Source organism: Cydia pomonella, chromosome 26 (genome assembly GCF_033807575.1).
Source record: "Cydia pomonella isolate Wapato2018A chromosome 26, ilCydPomo1, whole genome shotgun sequence".
Lineage (NCBI taxonomy): Eukaryota > Metazoa > Arthropoda > Insecta > Lepidoptera > Tortricidae > Cydia > Cydia pomonella.
Window position 1 is genome coordinate 4,063,406 of NC_084728.1, and position 23,789 is coordinate 4,087,194.

Below are 23,789 nucleotides of genomic sequence, written 5' to 3' on the forward strand. Positions count from 1 at the left end.
GGTAGAGGAAAACATCGAGCGGAAACCTACATACATCCGCAAAGGCATTTACACCTTTGAGTTTCGTTTCAAGTCCCCAACCTGCATTGCCCTCTCGCATAATATGAGAAGTTGCGTGTGGAGGATTGAGACGTCTATAGGCTGAATTATTATTTTTATTTAGTTTTGACTAATTAATATATCCAGGGAAATATCTCTTATAAGAGTGACATATCATAAGTATTATATTCTAAATTATAATTCACTAGTAAAATTATTTTATAAAAACAAATAACATAAGTAATTTAATAAAATAAACAGCAATCCTCCATGCTTAAGCACGTGTTTACATAATTTACATACAACAACACTCAGGTTTATAATAATTTTAACGACTATTTATTTTGATAATAAGTTTTATCGTCTGAGAGTACCTATTTATCATTGTTATTGCACAGTCAAGCCAGAGCCGCGATTAGGTAATTTATAATTTGGCTTCAAACTTTCAAAAAGTAATTGCGGTACTCTAAATTCACAAAACGTGACAGCAAATAGGTACTTATGTGAAAAATTTAATAATTTTGTTCTCTTTTCGACCCCTATTCAACCATGGTTTGACATTAATTGGAGGTATTGTAACCGGTTAGCTCGGTAGCAGACTTAACAGACGTAAGGTAAGCCAGTTTGCACGTGAACTTGCCCGAGTGACGTCCAAACGGTCGCACAGAGTGGCCGCATCATAACAAAATACTAAACAAGCAGTTTTAAATTCTAAATACGCCGACCGCCAACTGTGGACTTGTGACCTCGTCAAACGATTTACATAAATAATGATTCTATCGGTAACGTTTTTAGTGATAACTGTGCTTCTGTATTTATTAATCACAAGGAAACATAACTACTGGAAAGTAAGAGGAGTAAAATATGAAGAGCCGGCGCCTATGGTCGGCAGCATATGGCGGGTGTTTAGACAAAATGTCAGCTTGTCTCAGTATCTGGCAGAATTATACCAGAAGTATCCGAAAGAAAAGTTCGTCGGGTACTTTGGTGGTAGTGCCATTTCCCTCCTTGTGAGGGATCCTGAGCTTGTGAAACATGTTCTAGTGACCGATTTCCAGTATTTTTATCCGAGAGGGTTAAATACTCACAAGACAGTGATAGAGCCGATGCTGAAGAACCTGTTCTTCGCGGATGGAGATCTGTGGAAGCTATTGCGGCAGAGGATGACGCCTGCCTTCACGTCCGGCAAGCTGAAGGCGATGTTCCCTCTGATCGTGGAGAGGACCGAGCGGCTGCAGCGCATCGCCGCCGCCGCCGCGGATCGCGGCGCGGAGGTGGACGTGCGCGACCTCATGGCGCGCTACACCACCGACTTCATCGGCGCCTGCGGCTTCGGCATGGACACAGACTCCATCACTGACGACACATCCCCGTTCCGAGATCTAGGAAAGCGTATTTTTACTCCAACCCTAAAAGGAACTATTAGTTCGTTTCTAAAGTGGACTTTTCCAGAAACATTCAAACATTTACACCTCACAGCCTCAGATGTCACAAGAGATACGATTGCTTTGGTGAGAAGCATAATGCAGGAGAGAAATTACAAGCCTGTTGGAAGAAACGACTTTATAGATTTGCTTTTCGAGTTGAAAGCAAAGGGGGTTATATATGGCGAGTCGCTGGAGAAGAAGAACCCTGATGGGACGCCGCAGACGGTGGAGTTGGAGCTGGACGAGCTGCTGATGGCGGCGCAGGTGTTCGTGTTCTTCGCGGCGGGATTCGAGACGTCCTCGTCGGCGACCAGCTACACGCTGCACCAGCTCGCAATGCACCCCGACAAGCAGGCTAAGTGCCAGCAGGAGATCGATGAAGTGCTTGCACGGCATGACGGGAAATTATGCTACGATGCTGTCAAAGAGATGAAGTATCTACACATGTGTTTTAAGTGAGTTGCTTTTGTTATTTTTCTTTCTTTTCGTGTTTTGCCCTAAAAGTACCTACAAACAGTCCCTTTAAATTTAGTGTAAGTAGTTCGTCGAGAAAACCTCGAAGACTTTACTCGACCTTAAATCGGGACCGTTTGTAAAAGGAGATTTTTCTTAATTCTCTGAAATTGCATAGTGCGGACCTAAAACTTTCTTGATAAATTTTACATTAATTAAATTAAAGCCATTAAAGGTGTCATTATTTAGTACATCAGTCCCTCAATAATGTATCACCTTTTTATTGTTTAGATCGTGAAAATCTTTTGAATTATTCCATAAAGGCACCAGGGCTCAGAAAGATGATTTGATATGACTAATTTACGTCGGCTGAGTTTTCAACATGAATGATATTTATGGGTGTTTTGATGTCTGCTAAAATAGAACCCTCCTCATTTCAGGGAAGGCATGCGAATGTTCCCATCCCTGGGCTTCCTCATCCGGCAATGTGTGAGGCCATACACGTTCCCAGGAACCGACGTGACTATCGACGACGGCGTGTACGTGCTGGTGTCCGTACAGGGGCTGCACAACGACGAGCAGTACTTCAAGGATCCGGAGCAGTTCAGGCCGGAGCGGTTCGGCGAGGGGGCGCCCTCTATACCTAACCACGTGTATCTCCCGTTTGGAGAAGGACCTCGAGCGTGCATAGGTATAACAAATTAGATATTTTCATAAATAGTTAAGAGGATATCCCAGCCCCTTCTCAGATTTGAGAATTTTAGGTAAATATCTCCGTCGCGCAGACGAGGGCTGCTCCTGAAATTAGTGCGATAAGGACAACTCCAGCTTAGGCAAAACAACATGCGTAAAAATCTCAGAAATCGAGGTTTAGTTCTCGACATTTTCCTCTTTCAAACTTAACAAATCGTAACGAAATTTTGGGAACGGAATGAGAAAGAAATTATCTGTTTCTGACTTCTTTCATTTTTGCGTTTATTGTTGCCGATTTTGTATGCTAGGCGTCTGTTTACGGCGCATGTATTTGGCCCTTTTTAGCGCTGATTGAAATGTTAGCCTAGTTCGTATAAAAACAAGAATGTAAAAAAAACAACATACAGACCTAGGTACTGGTAAAATTAAACTAATATAAAAAAAAACATCTAGGGCCAAAATCCAGAGAAGAAAACGTCGAGAACGTTTGTATGGAAAATCAAGTTTATAAAAATACATTTATTGTTGACAAAGAGTCCAGTGATTCGGCGACGAATTTACCTAATTTATTTAGCTCTCCCAGTAACTAGTTTAGCCACCGAAGAGTTTCGCTAGCTGCCGTAAAATTTGCCTACTTTACTCCAAAAGTAAATTATAAAATTAATATGTTGTGGTGTATGTTACCAGTACACTAGGTATATTGATATAAGTGCCGATTTAAAGTAGACCATCACTTTAATGAGGTTGTAATATAGTTTTCATATACTGGTTGTTTATTTAGACCTGCAAGGTCATACTGAGCAACTTTTACTATGGGACCAACCCAGAAATCGCGAAAAAAATTGGCCGTTTCATACAATTTTGGCTGTCGGACCTTGACATATTCTACGGGAGAGTAATATTTTTTGCGATTTCGGGGCCATCCCGCAATATCAAATCGCATAAAATATTACTATGAGAGCAATCCCATAGTAAAAGTTGCTCAGTATGACTTTGTATATTCACTCCATGACTGAATAAACAGCCTGTATAAAAACTTTTAAACAAAAAATAAAACCGACTTCAAATATAACCAAAAGCGCCATACATGTACCTATAACATTTGAAGAGTTCCCTTGATTTCTCCAAGATACCATCATCAGACCCCGACTTGATGCTAACGGGACCCTCCGTTCGATTTAAAAAAAAAATTGAAAATCGGTTCACGATTCTCGGAGATATTACAAAATAAAAAAACAGTCGAATGGAGAACCTCCTCCTTTTTTGAAGTCGGTTAAAAACAGTTGAAACACAATTACCGGGTGGGAAACAAAGTGGGCACATTTTACAGCAACCACCTACTTACTTTATTATCATTTTGAACGCATTAAGGCAAGTCTGCCCCACACTCATAAAAGGCATTAAACTTATGGAAAAATATACCATATTCTCGCGGTAAATAGCAAATGAAACTGGTTTTCAAATGGCGGTTACTGCTGTTGAGGACAGAGATAATCAAGGATATTAATTAAAGTGATAAAGGTAGGGATTTCCTTGTTTCCTACATTGTCTTGTCAACATGCACATTATATCTTTGTTATACTCGTAATTATAAGTAACATTGTAATCTCAAACAATGTAATTGTTTAGCTATTTCATAATGGCATGGCTTGCAAAAATAGTGAATCCAGAATTATATAGACACCTAACCAATAACTCTTTCGACCAGAATTTCAAAAATGTCTTTAAAGATGGTCATATAGTATTTCATACAATCGTGACATAATATAGAGCTTTTCAGTGTAGTACCGTGTTTAGGCATCGAAACTTGCTGAGTTTCCTAAGTAAGGTAGTAAGTAACTTTTTGTACGAGTCATCTAAAAAAAATTTTTTTATGCTATAAATCCGAAATAATTAATGAAAGTTGGTGAGTATCTCAGGAGACAAAAATATAGACATAAACGCCCGCCCCGCACCCCGCGCCCGTTTAGTCTTTTCTATGGAAGCGCGGCGGTACGTGATTGGTCATTTTTTTTTATAGTTGACTACAGCGTGTCGAAATGAATATTATTGTTGAGTGGGAGCCATAGATATAAGAAGTAAGGAGATTTATAACGAAGCATAATTTCAACGAGTCTCGCTGTCTCCAACTGTCCCCCACCACATCATTAAAGGCGTGGCCAGACAACCAACTCACGCGCTGTGATTGGCCAAACCGCGCGGTATAGGAGCCTAGAGCGGCGGCACTAGAGTGAGGACAATTCGATAGAGCTATCGATATTTTACATGTTCTGAAAATGACCTAAGAGTTTTGACATTTTTGTTTTAAGTAATAATTGCCATAGACTTAATTTATATTCCTTTAAATTTTTGACCTTATTTACGAGCTAAGAATTGTAAGGTACGTGTAAGGTATATTAGTTGAGCCATAAGTTCTCTCACAAAGGTTTTTACTGATAAAATGTAATATAAAGCTTTTAATATAAAAAAAAAACATGTACCATGATGCGAAAGCTTGTTTATGCTTAACTAATCAAATTGGTTTAAATTTTAGTCATTATTTGATGTAATGTTTGTTTAAATTGTTTACTTTCGGATTGTCGTTAGACGCGAGCGCTTCATTAAAAAAAATAGTTTCAGTTTATTATAGCATATTTCGTCACCAATTGAAAGCAATTCCAGCATGTTATATAGTAAGTATAATGCACCATTAAATAAGCTTTTATATCATATGTACGAATAATAAGGAAACAGTAATCATAATTATCAGTAAAAATCTTTCTGATAGAACTTTTGGATCGACTAAGTATACAATATATATTTATATATTATAATAGTATTTTAAACATATTTATATTCTATCTGTAACTGTAACTGTAAACATTTTTCTTGAAAATGATCCGAACAAATAACACTTTTCTCGCTCGTAAACCAGTTAGGGCCCTTTTCCTGTAGCATTTATCCATTTTTCGTTAATACTGGGATTTTTCGGGAAACTGAAAAAAATTGCAATCATGAACATATTTCTTTTTTGACTCACTGTAAACTGTACCTCTGTAAATTCCATTCACCACCGTTTCTTTTTCAATTGTTTACTCTAAATAATTGTATATTATTATTTTCAATTGTAGTATTGTTTTTTTTTATACTTGTAAACCGTATTATCCACCACAGGACAGGCTATGCCTAGTGTGGGGGCCAGCATAAATGTAATACTGTTATTATTTTATTTCTGAAATAAAACATTTGTACATTTGTACAATTGTACTTAATTAAATCAGTTTATTTTTTGGATTACCTTTTCGATTTTTAATCCAAATTAATAAGTATTAAATTAAACATGAGGTGCATATAAAATAATTGTAAAATTTTACTTGAAAAATAATTACTTTCGTATGAAAGTAATTATTTTTAATGTGTGTATACACTATATCCAAACATTTTTATCGATAACGCTCAAAGATCAATTATATGCACGAGCACCACTCTACTTCGCGGCGCCAATGAAGGGAGCGGTTGGCGGTCGTACCAAGAAACAATAATGTCCCTGTGAATATCGTTAGCGGTTTAATGCATTGCGCCTTTGCTAAGGACACTACAAATAGTTTTCCATGCCAAAGCGTCAATGTAGAATGCATAGACAAATTGCCACGCGTTTGTATGACAACATGGTCTGACTCAGAAAACTCATATGTCACTGGATTTATTTGTTAAAATGTGTGGTTTTATTGACTAATACGTGAAAAAAATGTACTATGTAACTCCATGATCCTTATAGTTTCTGGATGCACTCCTATTTCGACACAAAATAACGCTATAATTCGGCATTTCAATAAAATTGACGCGCACATTGTTCAATGACAGCTAATTTGCTACTGTCTTACGGCGGGCCGGTATGGCCACGATGTGGCCATGTCGCGGCGACACGCGCCACGCCTCCGTCAGCCATCTAGTACTTTCTATGATCTGAGGTGGGAGCCCATACATGAAACGTACGCATTTATAGTTTGGTATACGAAATCTTAATTGAACCATTACAGTCGAAGAGTAGAAAAAACAAATTTCCCCATAGAAATAACCAGAAAATCGCGAAAATAAATCTAATGTATACCCTTGAGGCCTTCCTGTATACCGTCGGCTCCAAGTAGACGAAATGTATGGAAAAGGTAATTTTTTTTGGATTTTCATATCGGTCCCATGGAAAACCTTGTTCAGTATGACCATCTCAATACATTTTTGACATTGGGGATCATGACCCCGAAATAACCCAGTATATAAATTATTAACTGAAAGTAGATATCATATACAATAATATTTGACGACCGATTTGGCCTAGTGGGTAGTGACCCTGCCTACGAAGCTGATGGTCCCGGGTTCAAATCCTGGTAAGGGCATTTATACGTGTGATGAGCATGGATATTTGTTCCTGAGTCATGGGTGTTTTCTATGTATTTAAGTATTTATAAATATTTATATATTATATATATATCGTTGTCTAAGTACCCTCAACACAAGCCTTATTGAGCTTACTGTGGGACTTAGTCAATTTGTGTAATAATAATATTTATTATTTATTTATTTAAAAAATATACTAAAGGAAAAGTCAGCCAGTCAGTAATGTAGGACGTTAACCGCGTAAGATGAAGACGCGGGTTCGATTCCCGCCTCGGCCACCAGTGGACTTGGTAACTTTTTCTTTCGTGTATGATATCTATTTCAGTACCCCTAGTGTAACTTTGATCGACATCATAACGTGACGAACGCGTTTGCGTTAAGTCTCATTTTGTATAGGATTTTGAGGTTCCAAAACGTCCCGCTTGGCGCGCTCTTTCGAAATCTAATACAAAATGAGACTAAACGCAAACGCGTAAGTCACGTTTGGAAATCGAATTTAATTACACTAGAGGTACAGTTAATAATATATATGGATACCTACTTAGGATAACGTTAAAAAAATTTTTGGACAAAGTACAGTTGTTTATTTCATAGTCACCTGCAATAATTTACGGACCATACTGAGCAACTTTTACTATGGCACCAACACCCAAAATCGCGAAAAAAAATTACTCTCCCATGGGAAATGTCAAGGTCAGGCAGTCAAAATGTATGAAACAGTCAATTTTTTTTTTGCGATTTCGGGGTTGGTCCCATAGTAAAAGTTGCTCAGTATGATATATATTTATTTACTCCGTAAATTATTGCAGGTGACTAAACATTCTGTATAGTAAAGGATTGATGAAATATTCAGTCAGAAAAAGGAATTAACATTTACAGAATACATGTTAACAATAGAGCTCCATGAATAAGGTATCAAGAGGAAAAAGTATGAAGTACAGTGAACGCTTCTTCATACAAAAGTAGTCACTGTTATCCTCACATTACCGATAGAAAATATTTTTACGCAGTTTGTTGTATATTGACTTTTTTTTCGACTTTTTTAAATATTTTAAGAACCTGACTTTCTCTAATCAAATCGGGGAAATCCTGAAGAAAGGCCTGTTTTTATTTTCCAGGTGAGCGTCTGGGCCTGATGCAGTCGCTGGCGGGGCTGGCGGCGCTGCTGCGCCAGTGCTCGGTGGCGCCCTCTGCCCGCACCCGCGCGCCCCGCGTCGACCCCGCCTCCTTTGTGGTTCAGAATATACATGGGGGGTTACCGCTGTCATTGATACCGAGGAAAATATCCAAATGAATTGATTGATATTAAAATATACAGTTTTTGATATGTAAAATTTACGAAATCTTAAAGACTATCTGGTCTAAAGATGTTAGATTGGAAACAGTCTACGCTGTTAAATGTTTTCAGTGGGTAGTAGGTACTAAAACTGCATTGAAAGACAATGTATTATTAGTGTTTGGGTGTAATACATTTTGCGAAATCTTAAACAAACTTGTTATACGGATTGTTTATATATTCACCTGTATTAATTTACGGGGTGAATATATAGGTCATATTGAGTAACTTTTACTATGGGACCAACCCCAACATCAAAAAACTCTCCCATAGAAAATGAGACAACCAAAATGTATGAAACAGACAAATTTTTTTTTCGCGATTTCGGGGTTGGTACAGTCAGCGTCAAATACTTTGTAGCAACCAAATTAGCCAAATAGTTCGGTACACCATATAGTTAGTATGGTGTACTGAACTATTTGGCCACTTTGACTGCTACAAAGTATTTGACGCTGACTGTACCATAGTAAAAGTTGCTCAGTATGACCTATATATTCACCCCGATATATTGCAGGTGACTAACTAAACATCCTGTATATAATGTAATAAGCACATTTTCAACACACTACCTCGATTGTTCAAAAACTGATGAGAAAGTTGCATTTTATCCACATGTGTAACAAAGTAATTTAATGCAAATTTTGAGTTGTTTCACTTGTTTCCTTATAGTGGCTAATGCTGACTTTTAAATGATGAATTTGAATGATAAATATTTAATAACGTTCATTTGTATTGGATTTGGTTTGATTTTGTTTGATGTTTTACAGTTCGTATTTTCCTCGCATTGGTTTGGTGAAAATGTTTAGCTCTCATGCCTTGAGACTTTCAATGTTGTTCAATTTTGGAATATTTCGCTTGCTCGGGTATCAATATTAGCATGAGCGGTTAAACGACAGCTTTGCCACCTTGTAAAATAACTATTATCATATACCTTTCGTGATTTTTCTCACTTGATGGTCTCATCGGAAGATCAGCGCTGGAAGCCACCAGCAACATGCTGAGATGAGGCCATTTCGTGGCACTTTATACTTTCTTTGTTTTAGTTATATCATGTAATTTAATGTGTCTTGTTTGTGTTTACGAATAATAATTATTCTATTCTTATTCTATTCTATTCTATAATTTCCCTACTGGCCCAAATATGAGAAAATAATAATTTAATTATCAGCTTCTGCTTGCGATTCTGTACGATTAAAATTATTTTCGTGGAACCCATCCTAGGTCCTTTCCACAATTTAACATAGGTATTAAATTAAATGTTGGTGGGATAGTGTTAATACCTATGTCAAATAATATTATAAAAAAATTGTTTTTTCGAACTAAATCTGTTTGTTGGTCAACGGCACCTACTAGGTAGATAGATAGATAGATAAATAGATAAAATCTTTATTCAACCACAACTTACATGCTTTGTGACACAAACAAATAACAAGAGAGAAAGAAAATTGACAAGAGACAAAGAAAAGTAACATACAGTTTGACACTAATATCAATAATTACGTCAACAATCAAATGTATTACGTGTCTTATTTTTAGATTAATAGAGATATTAGTAGAGGGTCATGTGTTGTGGTAAAGAATAGGCGCTGACTCAGCATAAATGCTGCGGAGACCACAGCGCTGATCTTCCGTCAGAACCTTAAAACCTACACTAATAAACGACCAGGTATGTTGCACTACAAAGTTAATAATAATTGACATTTGACAGCGATTATAATATAAGTATGTATAAACAATGATAATTGATAATAATACAAGGGCAAGGTCACATATGAAGTTACGTGCTTTTGTGTTTGCACGTAACAAAAAGGTCAAATACGGGGTTCTCTGAACAAAATATTTCATTAGGCAGAATTAATATTTGTGTTCCTAAGATGTATTTTGACTCCGGACGCGAGCCGGGTCACAAGCCCACCGTTTACATCTCGCGAATGTAAATGCGCCATCACATCTAAGTACAACATTAAATATATTACAAAATTTATTCATTTGTATGTCTTTCCCATCACGGAACAATGGTGTTCCGGACCTTTGGGAGGCGTGCGCGGAGCCGAAGCATTCATTCATTTTATTATTACGATATACAATTATTTTATATTAATTAGGTTTATTTATTTAATCGTATGGCGTAATTTTTAATATTTTTTAAAAACAGAATACAAACAGCTATAATAATAGATTAAGGGCAGTTAGCCATCTGATGGCTCTAATTAGGTACCTACTCGTAATAATGATTAAATAAATAAATATTATAGGACATTATTACACAAATTGCCTAAGTCCCACATTAAGCTCAATAAGGCTTGTGTTGAGGGTACTTAGACAACGATATATATAATATATAAATATTTATAAATACTTAAATACATAGAAAACACCCATGACTCAGGAACAAATATCCATGCTCATCACACAAATACATGCCCTTACCAGGATTTGAACCCGGGACCATCAGCTTCGTAGGCGGGATTATTGGATATGATTATGATTAGTTATGGTTGTTTGATTGTTTTGGATTGGTTATGATTAGGCAGGGGTATGATTGGATTGATATAATGACATATGTAACTGCTTTATATAGAATAGAATCATTTTTATTCGTAAACACAAACAAGACACATAAAATTACATGATATCACCAAAATGTACAAATGAACATGATTCAATGGAATAAATGATATGATATGATATGATATGATATGATATGATATGATATGATATGATATAACAAAAACAAAGAAAGTATAAAGTGCCACGAAATGGCCTCATCTCAGCATGTTGCTGGTGGCTTCCAGCGCTGATCTTCCGATGAGACCATCAAGTGAGAAAAATCACCCCTGCTGGGGTGTAGGGCTCGAACCATTTTCTTCCACTGACTCCGGTCCTGGGCAGCTTGGGTAACCTCCTCCCACCCCATCCCCAATACACCCAACTCTTGCTCCACGGAACGGCGCCAAGTAAATTTAGGGCGACCATGTTTCCGTTTTCCGGGCATCTTCCAGGTCAGGGCCACCTTGGATAGGTGGGTGTCAGGCTTCCTGAGGATATGCCCTATCCAATGCCATTTGCGCGTTTGGATCTCCTTATGTACGGGTGCTTGTCCGGTTAATTCTCCATAAGTGAGCGTTTGTGATCCAGTTAGGCCAAATTTTTCTAATAATATATAAGTATTAGATAAAGATAATAATCAATTTATTCAAGTAGGATCTGTTGGATTTCTTTGGCATCGTCAATAACTAAAATCTTATCTTAAACATACATAAAAATTGAATTAAAAGGAATCAATAAAATACAAGGTAATGTCTAAAAATTTAAACTCTAAATTTAATCGAATAATGAATATAATAGAGAAATGAATCATCGCCACTCGTCCATCTGGTCCCAGCCATAGTCCAGTGGCCACCAGGTCTGCTTGGGTCTCTTGGTGGTGGTGGTCATGGACACCACGGCCTTGGAGTGGAAGCGGGGCTTCTTGGTGGTCGGCTGCGGGCGGGTCGTAAAGTCCTGGTAGGTCTGGAACATTCCCGCCTCTGGAATAATGTTGTTTTTAGAAATCTCTTAATGCTGCAGGAGGACTGATATGGCTTTGAGTATGTAAAGGTGGTAACCGGCCGTAAAACCCATTTCTCCTATCCAGACGGGATGGGACACCGCCCACGGCCTCGCGGTCCGAAGGGCCTCGCGTTCCGAGGGGCCTTGCGCCTCAAAAAAAAAAGTACATATCTCGGACACATCGTAAAAGTCGTTATTTCTTGCGTCACCAGAGGGCCTCGCTAAATATATCTTGCCCACATGAAATTTTGGTCTTACCCCGCTGCTGCTCCTATCGTGCAGTACAAATGTACAAAGAAGGGTACAACTACTAGGGCGTACCCCGCAAGCGACGCAAGTCATATTGGAGCCGATACGAATGTGCATAAAAATGAAGACCATGACTAGGGCGTTCCTCGGAAGCAACGAACATAATAACAATAAGATTAGTACACCAAGACACTGATCTAAAACTATGTTGAGCTTTGGCACGTGGAACCTAGGCTCTCTAACGAGAAGAAGTCATAAGTTGGCTAAAGTTTTAGATAGAAGACAAAGAAACGCATGCTGTATCCAGGTGACAAGATGGCAAGGCTCTAAATCCAGAGATATCGGATTGGGATTCTAACTTAATTACATTAAAAATTCACGCAACGTTCAGCGGTGGCAGCATGGTTCAATTTTTATCACTTGTCACTATGCCCGTCACTTTCGCGCTTACATACTGGCAGGCGCGGATACAAGATTTGGCTTAGGGGGGGGGCCATTTTGAGAAAATCATATATTTTTGCACAGAAAATAAGGTAAAAAAAAATGTTACTCAATTTAGTAATGTGAGAGCCAGGGTTTTAGGGGGGGGCCATTGCCCCTATGGCCCCCCCCTTGTATCCGCGCCTGCATACTGGTTAGAACGTCGGGCATAATGATAAATGTTAAAGAACCATCTTAGCCCTACTGGACGACAACGTTAAACAGGGAATAATCAATGTGGACAGAATTAAGCGATCGACTCATGGCAGTAAAACTCGCCTTAGTTAGATGGTCAGCCATCTCTGAACATAATCTGTGCGTACGCCAAGCCAAGCGAAAGTTGTTGAAAAGGTTTAGACTCAATTAAGTTACTCGTACTAGAAAGCCTTCAAGATTGCTACTCATATTTTTTGAAACCGCATTTGTGATTTAAAAGAGTGCTGTTTGAACCCACTGCTCTTTAATAAGAGCCTGTTGACATTATCCGGATATCGGATAGAATTAACATTTATAAAATATATGGTATTCTATATTTATTTATTTATTTATTTGCGATACAACGAGGAAATGCCGCCAGCATCCTTGGTACAATGCCTCAAGGGCCTATTTTAGATATAAGCTAGTTATAGTAATCATCTGCATATATCCATTATGTATTTTGTTATTGTCAATAAATACTATCTAAGACGTTTTATTTATTCATATAAGAAATCTTTATATTAATAAAAGAAATCTTAACGCAAAAAAGGCGGACTTGATGCCACAGGGTACTCTTTAGCAGCTGTTTTTCTTATAGGCACTACTCAATATCCGCTATCGAAGAGGCACTTCCGATTATACCCCCGTCAGCTGTCGGACCGACATCATCGGGTGTCCGGATACTGCATGGGGAATACTGTGATACTGCGGAAGCGAATGTTGATTCCGATCTGATATCGGATAATGTGAAAACGCTCTAATCACTCTGTGATTGACAGTCGGCTGTCGGTCGGAAAATTTCCTGAAGATACAATATATGGAGTGTGGAATAAAAGGAGGAACATCTCTATGTATGAAAAGTGTCTATCAAAAACATTAAATAGGCGGCGCCACAATACACCGAAATAAAATGTCATAGACCTAGTATTTATATAGATGTGGTATACGCGTGCGCCCGTGAGGGACAGAACATACGCAATGCGACAAAATTAAAAACACATTTTAACATTCCTGAAACCTACCCAAAACAACCTACGTAATTTGGTCGGGTTATTTGTTGCCCCTCCCCCATTTCATCTCTATATTATTATACCTCTATGGTTCATGTAATCCATGAGCCTACCTAGCGCCACCGGAGAAATTAGGAAATATTATTTAAACCTGAAAGCTGGTCATTTTTGCAATAGTTCTGCCATAAGAGTCCTTATTCCTACAGACGAGCGTATTTTGTAAAATGCTTCCTTTTTCATTCAAGATTACGACGTAACTATTAGTATTTATTCAAAAACTGATAACGTACTTAAATAATCGTTTCCTAAACTAGGGGCTCCAACAGTTCAAATTTTCATTTTCTCTTTTAAACCTCTTTTTTAATGAGGTTTTTTGGGAGTCTTTTCCAAATTTTGCAGTGAGATGTGGCGTTTCGGTTCTCAATTTTGCTATAAACAAGAATCATTTGGTACATGAATGACTACAATTTGATTCAACATATCTCGTACGAGGGGCTGGAATGATTAACAATCGAAGATTCATTTGAAAAAACTGATAAAATACCTTCCGAGTTTTCTTCATTTTTTTGGCGAAAACAGGGTTTTATTATATTTTATTTCCGCAAATTGTACGCATATTTTGCTTTAAAAATAATATTATAGCAAACTGTAACTTTATGTTAACCTATAAAAAAAAATCGTAACTATGGGACCTACATTGCCGTAAATTTATATTTTTTTAAAACACGTATAAATCACGCAGCAGCGACGCCCCGCTCTCAGTCCGCGCGGAGCGCGCTTAGAGGACGGACCTGTGCTCGATTGTCAGGCATTCGTTGCGATCGTAATCAGCTACGGAGTTCCGAGAAGTGCTATATACTGCGATTAGAAAATCTTAATAAAAGTTCATTTTTTACAGTATGCCTAACAGACTCGCTTATTGATGGATTTTCAGTGTTATTTTTTTTTTAATACTTATTCGGTGGCAAACAAGCATACGGCCCGCATATGTACGCCTGCAACTCCAGAGGAGTTACATGCGCGTTGCCGACCCTAACCCCCTCCCGCCCCTCGTTGAGCTCTGGCAACCTTACTCACCGGCAGGAACACAACACTATGAGTAAGGTCTAGTGTTATTTGGCTGCGATTTTCTGAAAAACGCATTTTCACTTGAAATTACGTTAGGGTTTGCATTATTATTTTTGACCCGGATGAAGTCCAAGTTCTCATGATGGAGTTAGGAGTTGGTCACCAGAACTCCTAATCTACTAATTATAATCCCATCGTGTTTGGGCTCAAAAGATTTGCCCTGACGAACACCATCGATCTAGATGAGGTCCAGGGTCTCATGATGGAGTCAGGAGTTGGTCACTAGAACTCCTAATCTACTCATTATAATTCCATCGTGTTTGGGCTCAACAGAGTTGCCCTGATGAGCACCTTCAATCTAGATGAGGTCCAGGGTCTCATGATGGAGTCAGGAGCTGGTCACCAGAACTCCTAATCTACTCATCATAACTCCATCGTGTTTGGGTTCAATAGAGTTGCCCTGACGAGCACCATCAATCTAGATGAGGTCCAGGGTCTCATGATGGAGTCAGGAGCTGGTCACCAGAACTCCTAATCTACTCATCATAACTCCATCGTGTTTGGGCTCAATAGATTTGCCCTGATGAACACCATCGATCTAGATGAGGCCCAGGGTCTCATGACGGAGTCAGGAGTTGGTCACCAGAACTCCTAAACTACTCATCATAACCTCATCGTGTTCGGGCTCAATAGATTTGCCCTGACGAGCATCATCAATCTAGATAAAGTCCAGGGTCTCATGATGGAGTCAGGAGTTGGTCACTAGAACTCCTAATCTACTCATTATAATTCCAACGTGTTTGGGCTCAAAAGATTAGCCCTGATGAGCACCATCGATCTAGATGAGGTCCAGGGTCTCATGATGGAGTCAGGAGTTGGTCACCAGAACTCCTACTCTACTCATCATAACTCCATCGTGTTTGGGCTCAATAGAGTTGCCCTGACGAGCACCTTCAATCTAGATGAGGTCCAGGGTCTCATGATGGAGTCAGGAGCTGGTCACCAGAACTCCTAATCTACTCATCATAACTCCATCGTGTTTGGGTTCAATAGAGTTGCCCTGACGAGCACCATCAATCTAGATGAGGTCCAGGGTCTCATGATGGAGTCAGGAGCTGGTTACCAGAACTCCTAATCTACTCATCATAACTCCATCGTGTTTGGGCTCAATAGATTTGCCCTGATGAACACCATCGATCTAGATGAGGCCCAGGGTCTCATGATGGAGTCAGGAGTTGGTCACCAGAACTCCTAATCTACTCATCATAACCTCATCGTGTTCGGGCTCAATAGATTTGCCCTGACGAGCATCATCAATCTAGATAAAGTCCAGGGTCTCATGATGGAGTCAGGAGTTGGTCACCAGAACTCCTAAACTACTCATCATAACCTCATCGTGTTTGGGCTCAATAGATTTGCCCTGACGAGCATCATCAATCTAGATAAAGTCCAGGGTCTCATGATGGAGTCAGGAGTTGGTCACTAGAACTCCTAATCTACTCATTATAATTCCAACGTGTTTGGGCTCAAATGATTTGCCCTGACGAGCACCATCGATCTAGATGAGGTCCAGGGTCTCATGATGGAGTCAGGAGTTGGTCACCAGAACTCCTAATCTACTCATCATAACTCCATCGTGTATGGGCTCAATAGAGTTGCCCTGACGAGCACCATCAATCTAGATCAGGTCCAGGGTCTCATGATGGACTCAGGAGTTGATCACCAGAACTCCTAGTCTATTCATCATAACTCCATCAGGTACTCGTCAGGGCAAATCTTTTGAGCCCAAACACGATGGAATTATAATGAGTAGATTAGGAGTTCTAGTGACCAACTCCTGACTCCATCATGAGACCCTGAACATCATCTAGATTGATGGTACTCGTCAGGGCAAATCTTTTGAGCCCAAACACGATGGAATTATAATGAGTAGATTAGGAGTTCTGGTGACCAACTCCTGACTCCATCATGAGACCCTGGACTTCATTTAGATCGATGGTAATCGTCAGGGCAAATCTATTGAGCTCGAATACGATGGAATTATAATGAGTAGATTAGGAGTTCTAGTGACCTACTCCTGACTCCATCATGAGACCCTGGACTTCATCTAGATTGATGGTGCTCATCAGGGTAAATCTATTGAGCCCAAACTCGATGGACTTATGATGAGTAGATTAGGAGTTCTGGGGAGTTCTGGTGACCAACTCCTGACTCCGTCATGAGACCCTGGACCTCATCTAGATCGATGGTGTTCGTCAGGGCAAATCTTTTGAGCCCAAGCACGATGGAATTATAATGAGTAGATTAGGAGTTCTGGTGATCAACTCCTGACTCAATCATAAGAACCTGGATGGACTTCATTCGGGTCAAAAATAATAATACAAACCCTAACGTGATTTCAAATAACACTGAAACTCTATAGCACTAATGTGCGCAAACGATTGGCATCTTGACTACGCAGCATGGGTGCGTAGCCACCATGCCAATGGATACGACAACGAAACACTATCTGTCTCTCTCTCGTACTAATATGCACAAACGATTGGCATCTTGGCTGGGCAGCATGGGTGCGTAGCCAACATGCCAAACGTTTATGATACGACAAGGAAACACTATCTGTCTCTCTATCGCACTAATATGCGCAATCGATTGGCTTCTTGGCTAGGTATCATGGTTGGGTAGCCAACATGCCAATCGTTTACGATACGACAACGAAACACTACTCTCTCTCTATCGCACTAATATACGCAAACGATTGGTATTTTGGCTAGGCACTAAGCAAGTGTGTGGCCAACATGCCAATCGTTTACGATACAACAACGAAACACTATCTGTCTCTCTATCGCACTAATATACTTTATTTATACCTGCAGTCATTTAGTAACTTCTTCATTTTCCATTGGTGTGAAAGAGACAGAATAAAGAGCAAGGGTTATAGTACACTCTGTAGTCTGTACACTTAGTAGTAGTGTACATAAAAAAAAAAAACAACTGTGCATATACAATAAAATAAAGAGTGCCCATATGATATCATATGACACTAAAATTAATGTTGCTTGAAATTATATTGAAAACTATCAAGATTATTCTAGTCTGCATTGAAACGCGCGTCGCGTTGCCGGCGCTCGCGTACCGAGCGCCAACGCCATCTATCGAGCGTTATTTCGTGAAATCGGAGAACGCTCCAAGGATTAAGGGCTCTTAATTCCACACTTCATAATACAATATGGATTGGATATGTCAGTGACAAAAGTGATGTTTTTGATTGAAGAAATGTCACTTGATTTTTGACACTGCTAGCTAATCCATAGCTATCCATAAGGTAGAGGCAAGGAACAGAAACTCCTTAGGCAAACTGCAAAACTGTCCAACTGTCAGTTATAAATAATAGTTCGAAATCTCTCCAGAGTAGCGCTAGAGTAGGTAGCTAAGAACCGAGGCGTTATTGACGTAGTGAAGTGCGCTGTCTATAATTAGATTTTTTTTCTTATGTATTCTAGGTATTTGTAGCGCCACCTATTTATGGTTAAGGTCCGACCGAGAACGCTTTTTTTGTCTCGGCCGAGACCGAGACCGAGACCGAGATTCAATGGGATTCTCGGCCGAGACCGAGACCGAGACCGAGAATTTATAAAATGGAGAAAAAATACGAATTTTGCACTACAATTGTTTTTATAATCGAAATTCGACGATTTATCAGAAAATAGTTATCATAATCAATTCCTAGCGCTATTAAACAGTATTTTTAGGGTTCTGTAGCCATAATGGCAAAAATCGAACCCTTGTAGTTACGTCATGTCCTATGTCTGTCGGTCTGTGCGTATGTCACAGCCATTTTACTCAAAACTATACGGTATATTTTATAACCAAAGTTGGAACGTAGGTGTAGATGTATTATGTAAGTCGCTTCTTAGTTTCGAAAAAAATAATGTAAAATATATTTTCAAATATATACTCCGTATAAATGTAACAAAAAGTAAAAAAAATCATGTGGCTCATCATTAGATAGGTCTTTAAAAATACAGAAAGGTTGCTAAAACGTTTTTTTTTATTAAATAAATACTTTTGACAATAATCGATTTAAAAAAAATTGTGTGATCCCCTCTAACTTTTGAACCGGGAGAGCAAAACCATTAAAAAAATTCTAAATAAGCAAATAATTTTTCAGGAAAATTATTTTGAACATGGAAGAGTTATAAAAAAAACTGATCTTCTTATTAAAACGACAAAAGTGCCACTAACATACCCTCTTTTGCTTGTACGGCTTTTTTGTATTATATGAAGGTACGGAACCTTCCATTATGCGTGGTCCGACGCGCACTTGGCCGGTTTTTCAGTACGGATGTGCACAAAAAGAGGTAAAATAACAATAATTAAAATAAAGAGTTCTATATTGTAACCCAAAATATCCGCCACAGGTGTCGTTTTGTACTTACCTACTGCTTTGCTTTTTCCCTTTGACACAAATATATTTAGTATCAAAATATCCAGTGTCATCTTTCACTCACAACAAGTTAATCTAAGTTACATCCCGATAACAATATACACCCATTTATTCATCAATAACAACTACCACAAAACGAAAAAAAACAAATGAACAAGTCATTACTTGCAACCGCGCCTATCCGATCCCAACACTTAGTATTTGATAAGTAATTGGCTTAAAATGTGGCTATTAACCAATTTAAATCACAAAAAACGTCACACCAACCGGGCGATACAACCAACGAGTGGCTTAGACCCCGGGGATCGTGCGCGGAAAATTCAAATTCACCAATGATAACTCATTGCTCATTCTCGGTCTCGGCAAGAATCTCGGCCCATTTTGGCCGAGAGCCGAGACCGAGATCTCGGCCCGATTTTTGGCCGAGAATGCCGAGACCGAGACCGAGACCGAGATCTCGGTCGGACCTTATTTATGGTATTTTGTCGGACACTTTTTGGTATATGGAGATTTTGTTCCTTGCTCTACCCTCCATAGAATAGGACCGAGTAAGTGTGTCAACATTCTGTTCGTTGTCTTGTTTCTGACCACTCTGTCACGTTTGTATTGCAGTTTTTTGTCTCCCCTGTAAAGTTAGCTGCGTGTCGCTTATCTCATTTCTCCTTTCCAGCGTCGATATCTTCTGTCTTATATCAAATATATAAAATAATTCAAGTGCTATTGTATGTCTTTCTAGCTTGAAATTATATTTTACATGATTATTAAACAAAATTTAATCTCATACAAAAACCTCCACTCCGTCACATTTTTTGGGGATAAAAATAAGACACCGAAAAGAATTTTCACCCAAGTAATAACAGCACTTACGTTTAAGCTTATACTTCTTCTCAATCTCGTGCAGAATGTGTTCAAGATGGTTGACGATCCAGTAGTAGTTCTCCACGTATTTCAGGAACATGATGTGGTCGGTAGTGTGCGCTTCCAGATTGTACAGATCGGTGGTTAACGTGGAATTGTAGATGTCCACCATTCGTCTGTAGCACTCCTAAGTACAATGTGATAATAATTAAGTATCGTCAAATGTTGTATGTACCTAAAGGTTTTCTGGAAGAAATAGCGCATGGGTAGCGTAATGTACGAGGGAGCCCGGATGTATAATGAACTATCGAATAATGTGAAGGATTGTGAGTCCCTTACGGCATTTAAAACCAAATTAAAAATACACATACATAATAATGTAATATAAACCTCTAGCGATCATGCTATTTATGTTTATTTTTAAGAAAATCGAATATTTAAGCTCATTTTTAGTGAACTGTATTGTTCATATGAGTAAATAAAGAATCTCTAAACCTAAACCTAAATCGCTTTTTAGCGATAAGCCAGCCTGTTATTTGCCTCTTATTGATTTTTTTCTCTGAAGATCTCTTATTATCTTAATTGTACTTAAATTGACATCGCCCTAATTATATATACATATTACCATTACCCTTTTGACATGTAAAATTTGTAATTTTATCAATAAAGGAATATGAATATTGATTGTTAGATGTATTGTTGACGACCTCTCTGGGCTCTCTGGCTTAGTGGGTAGTGAGTAACCCTGCCTATGAAGCCAATAGTCCCGGGTTCAGATCAAATCCTGGTAAGGGCATTTATTTGTGTGATGAGCTCTGATATTTGTTCCCGAGTTATGGGTGTTTTCTATGTATTTAAGTATTTAAATGATATATATATCGTTGTCTAAATACCCACAACACAAGTCATATTGAGCTTACTGTGGGGCTCGCGGGTTCAAATCTTGGCTCGTAATTTTGGTCCGTGACTTGCGCTCAAAGCTTACAGAGTTCACTGCTGTATTCCCAATTTGGCCCCGCTCGGCGCAGATCGGAATAGGTGCTTACATATGAATCATTCCTATTTAGCCCTTCCTCATGTATCTATCGGAGTACTAGCTCACTATACCTCCATAGTCCTCAAGACAAGTCCAACTTCATATCCTGGGGTGTGCTGCGAGTTTTGGCGTATTGCGTCCGTCTTGTTCAATTCACGCTCCATTTGTATCAGCGTGTCTCGGACGAAGTTTAACATCATGTCATGGGTGGTGATAGAACAGCTTACCGCTGTAATAATAAGTATGTTTTACTCATTATTCATTAAGCAATATACAGCGATCTACTAAAATTTGTATTACCTATATTATATTATATTATTTTATGCTTTTGTAAATATTGCCTGTTTTTAGGGTTCCGTAGCCAAATGGCAAAAAACGGAACCCTTATAGATTCGTCATGTCCGTCTGTCTGTCCGTTTATGTCACAGCCACTTTTTTCCGTAACTATAAGAACTATACTGTTCAAACTTGGTGCTATGAACTGCATTAAGATTTTCACACAAAAATAGAAAAAAAAAACAATAAATTTTTGGGGTTCCCATACTTAGAACTGAAACTAAAAAAAAATTCTTATCAAACCCACACGTGTGGGGTATCTATGAATAGGTCTTCAAAAATGATATTTAGGTTTCTAATATCATTTTTTTCTAAACTGAATAGTTTGCGCGAGAGATACTTCTAAAGTGGTAAAATGTGTCCCCCCCCCCCCCCCCCCCCCCCCCTTTAACTTCTAAAATAAGAGAATGATAAACCTAAAAAAATATATGATATATATTACCATGCAAACTTCCACCGAAAATTGGTTTGAACTTATAAAAAAAAAAATTTTTCATCAAACCCATACGTGTGGGTTTAGGCAAAAATTTCAGCTTTCTCTCATTAACGATCTAGGAGGGAATTAATCGACATTCATGCCAATATCATTTCTTCCTATTCGCAATTCTACACAGTCTAAATTCCTCACAGTAAGTATTTAACCACATTCGCTATTGTGCACAGTCATTATTTGTGTACAGTAGCGATTCAGCCTTTTCGCAATTCTGCACAATCTGAATTCTACACAACGGCATTTCACCACAGTCGCTACACTCGCTACTGTGCACAGTCATTATTTGTGCACATTAGCGATTCAGCCTTTTCGCAATTCTGCACAATCTGAATTCTACACAACGGCATTTCACCACAGTCGCTACTGTGCACAGTCATTATTTGTGCACATTAGCGATTCTCCCTGTTCGCAATCTCGCACAATCTTAATACTTACTGTGAGGAATTTAGACTGTGTAGAATTGCGAATAGGAAGAAATGATATTGGCATGAATGTCGATTAATTCTCTAGGAGCAAAGCCGCGGACAGACAGATATATAGACAGATATGGACTAAAAAGGACCGATTTCACTACAAAAGTGCAAATACACGTGCTGCTTTAATAGATACTAAAACTGTTATCAACAAAACGATTATCACTTACCAAATAAATTGCAAATAACGACAGCTCGCAACATAGTTCTTGATCATTGTAGGTAAATAATTACTATATTAATATTAATGTCGATAATCAAAAGCATCGAGGTGTGAAATTGTTTGTTTTTTTTAAATCTACCATTTATTTGATAGTTGAGTCTATATAAGCTACTTGCAACTGTGCAGTGATAAGATTGGGGGTGACATGGGTGGTCCAAAAATTGTTTCCTTTAAAGCCTACGCTAGCTGACGCGGACGCCCGCCGCGTGCGCACGCACGCGGGTGCTATTTGCAGGTGAAATCCGCCGCACGCGTCCGCTTCAGTTAGCGTCGCTCATACTATTTTTCGTTAACCCGCTCGTCCGCTCCGTGCACCCGCGCCAGCTAGCGGAGGCCCTAAGTTTTTCGATGGGTCACCCCTTAATTTTGTTACACCTATTATGTTATGCTGTCTAGAGCAGAGCCCACTGGGGAAATACCTCCACCTTATAGAAAACCGCAGCCAAATAACAATAGACTCTACTCATAGTGTTGTGTTCCTGCCGGTGAGTAATGGCACCTCTACACGGTGGCCAGCGCTCGACCAGGAAATGGGTATGCGATGGTTATGGCTCCTCTATACGATGGCCCAGCGCTGGACCAGCGAGATTGCCATGACACATTGCTATAAATATGTTTTCTTTAGGTACTTTTTACAGGTACGTTTTACCCAAACCACACCCAAACACTGGGACACACATGTAGGCACGTATAAAAATTATTAGTACCTACGGATCCTATGGAACCCTACACTAAGCATGCACTCTTGACCAGTATTTTGTCTGTACCTAATATGAATATTTGACCGAAGCGTAGCGTAGGTCTACGTTTTGACTCGCGCAATCTGCTTTCGTATGTCCGGATGTTCTCCTCTACAGGTCGCAATTCTCAACCGATTCGCGTGAAATTTTGCGACCATATTCTATGACCAAATAGAATTTTTTTGTCGATCCAGTTTTTGGAATTTTCTCAAAATGGCGGAGTCATGGTACGTCGCGCCTAAACAAAATAGCCGTATTGATATCATAAGAGTTTCCTCCTTGTGAGACATGGTTACAGAGTGATTTG

General features: G+C 38.9%; 3 protein-coding genes across 3 annotated transcripts in view; 2 read left to right on the top strand and 1 right to left on the bottom strand.

The window, feature by feature from the left end:
• Window positions 1–8,961, top strand: part of LOC133531968 (cytochrome P450 6B2-like) — a 41,953-nt gene extending 32,992 nt beyond the window's left edge. Inside the window, exon 4 of the transcript XR_009801625.1 lies at window positions 8,405–8,961. The gene's annotated coding sequence lies outside the window, so the exon portion shown is untranslated. The remainder of the gene's footprint in view (window positions 1–8,404) is intronic.
• Window positions 652–8,961, top strand: LOC133531969 (cytochrome P450 6B2-like). The gene is made up of 3 exons (XM_061870424.1): window positions 652–1,921; window positions 2,360–2,610; window positions 8,105–8,961. Exons 1-3 carry the CDS (start codon window positions 810–812, stop codon window positions 8,278–8,280), a joined length of 1,539 nt encoding a protein of 512 aa, XP_061726408.1. The 5' UTR covers window positions 652–809; the 3' UTR covers window positions 8,281–8,961.
• Window positions 8,962–10,281: 1,320 nt separating this feature from the next.
• Window positions 10,282–23,467, bottom strand: LOC133531971 (uncharacterized). Its single transcript, XM_061870427.1, has 4 exons — window positions 22,690–23,467; window positions 21,289–21,446; window positions 20,191–20,368; window positions 10,282–11,852 (listed from the first exon to the last, which is right to left on the bottom strand). The coding sequence occupies exons 1-4, from the start codon at window positions 22,721–22,723 to the stop codon at window positions 11,680–11,682; spliced, it is 543 nt and encodes a 180-aa protein (XP_061726411.1). The 5' UTR covers window positions 22,724–23,467; the 3' UTR covers window positions 10,282–11,679.
• Window positions 23,468–23,789: the final 322 nt, after the last annotated feature.

Excerpts from the sequence above, each read along its gene's own strand:
- LOC133531971 (XM_061870427.1), bottom strand. The coding sequence starts at position 22,723 with ATGTTGCGAGCTGTCGTTATTTGCAATTTATTTG. Across the intron at positions 21,447-22,689 it reads CGTTATTTGCAATTTATTTG|CGGTAAGCTGTTCTATCACC; the intron begins GTAAGTGATAAT and ends TTATTATTACAG. Across the intron at positions 20,369-21,288 it reads TTGTCTTGAGGACTATGGAG|GAGTGCTACAGACGAATGGT; the intron begins GTATAGTGAGCT and ends CATTGTACTTAG.
- LOC133531969 (XM_061870424.1), top strand. The coding sequence starts at position 810 with ATGATTCTATCGGTAACGTTTTTAGTGATAACTGTGCTTCTGTATTTA. Across the intron at positions 1,922-2,359 it reads TATCTACACATGTGTTTTAA|GGAAGGCATGCGAATGTTCC; the intron begins GTGAGTTGCTTT and ends TCCTCATTTCAG. Across the intron at positions 2,611-8,104 it reads AGGACCTCGAGCGTGCATAG|GTGAGCGTCTGGGCCTGATG; the intron begins GTATAACAAATT and ends TTTATTTTCCAG.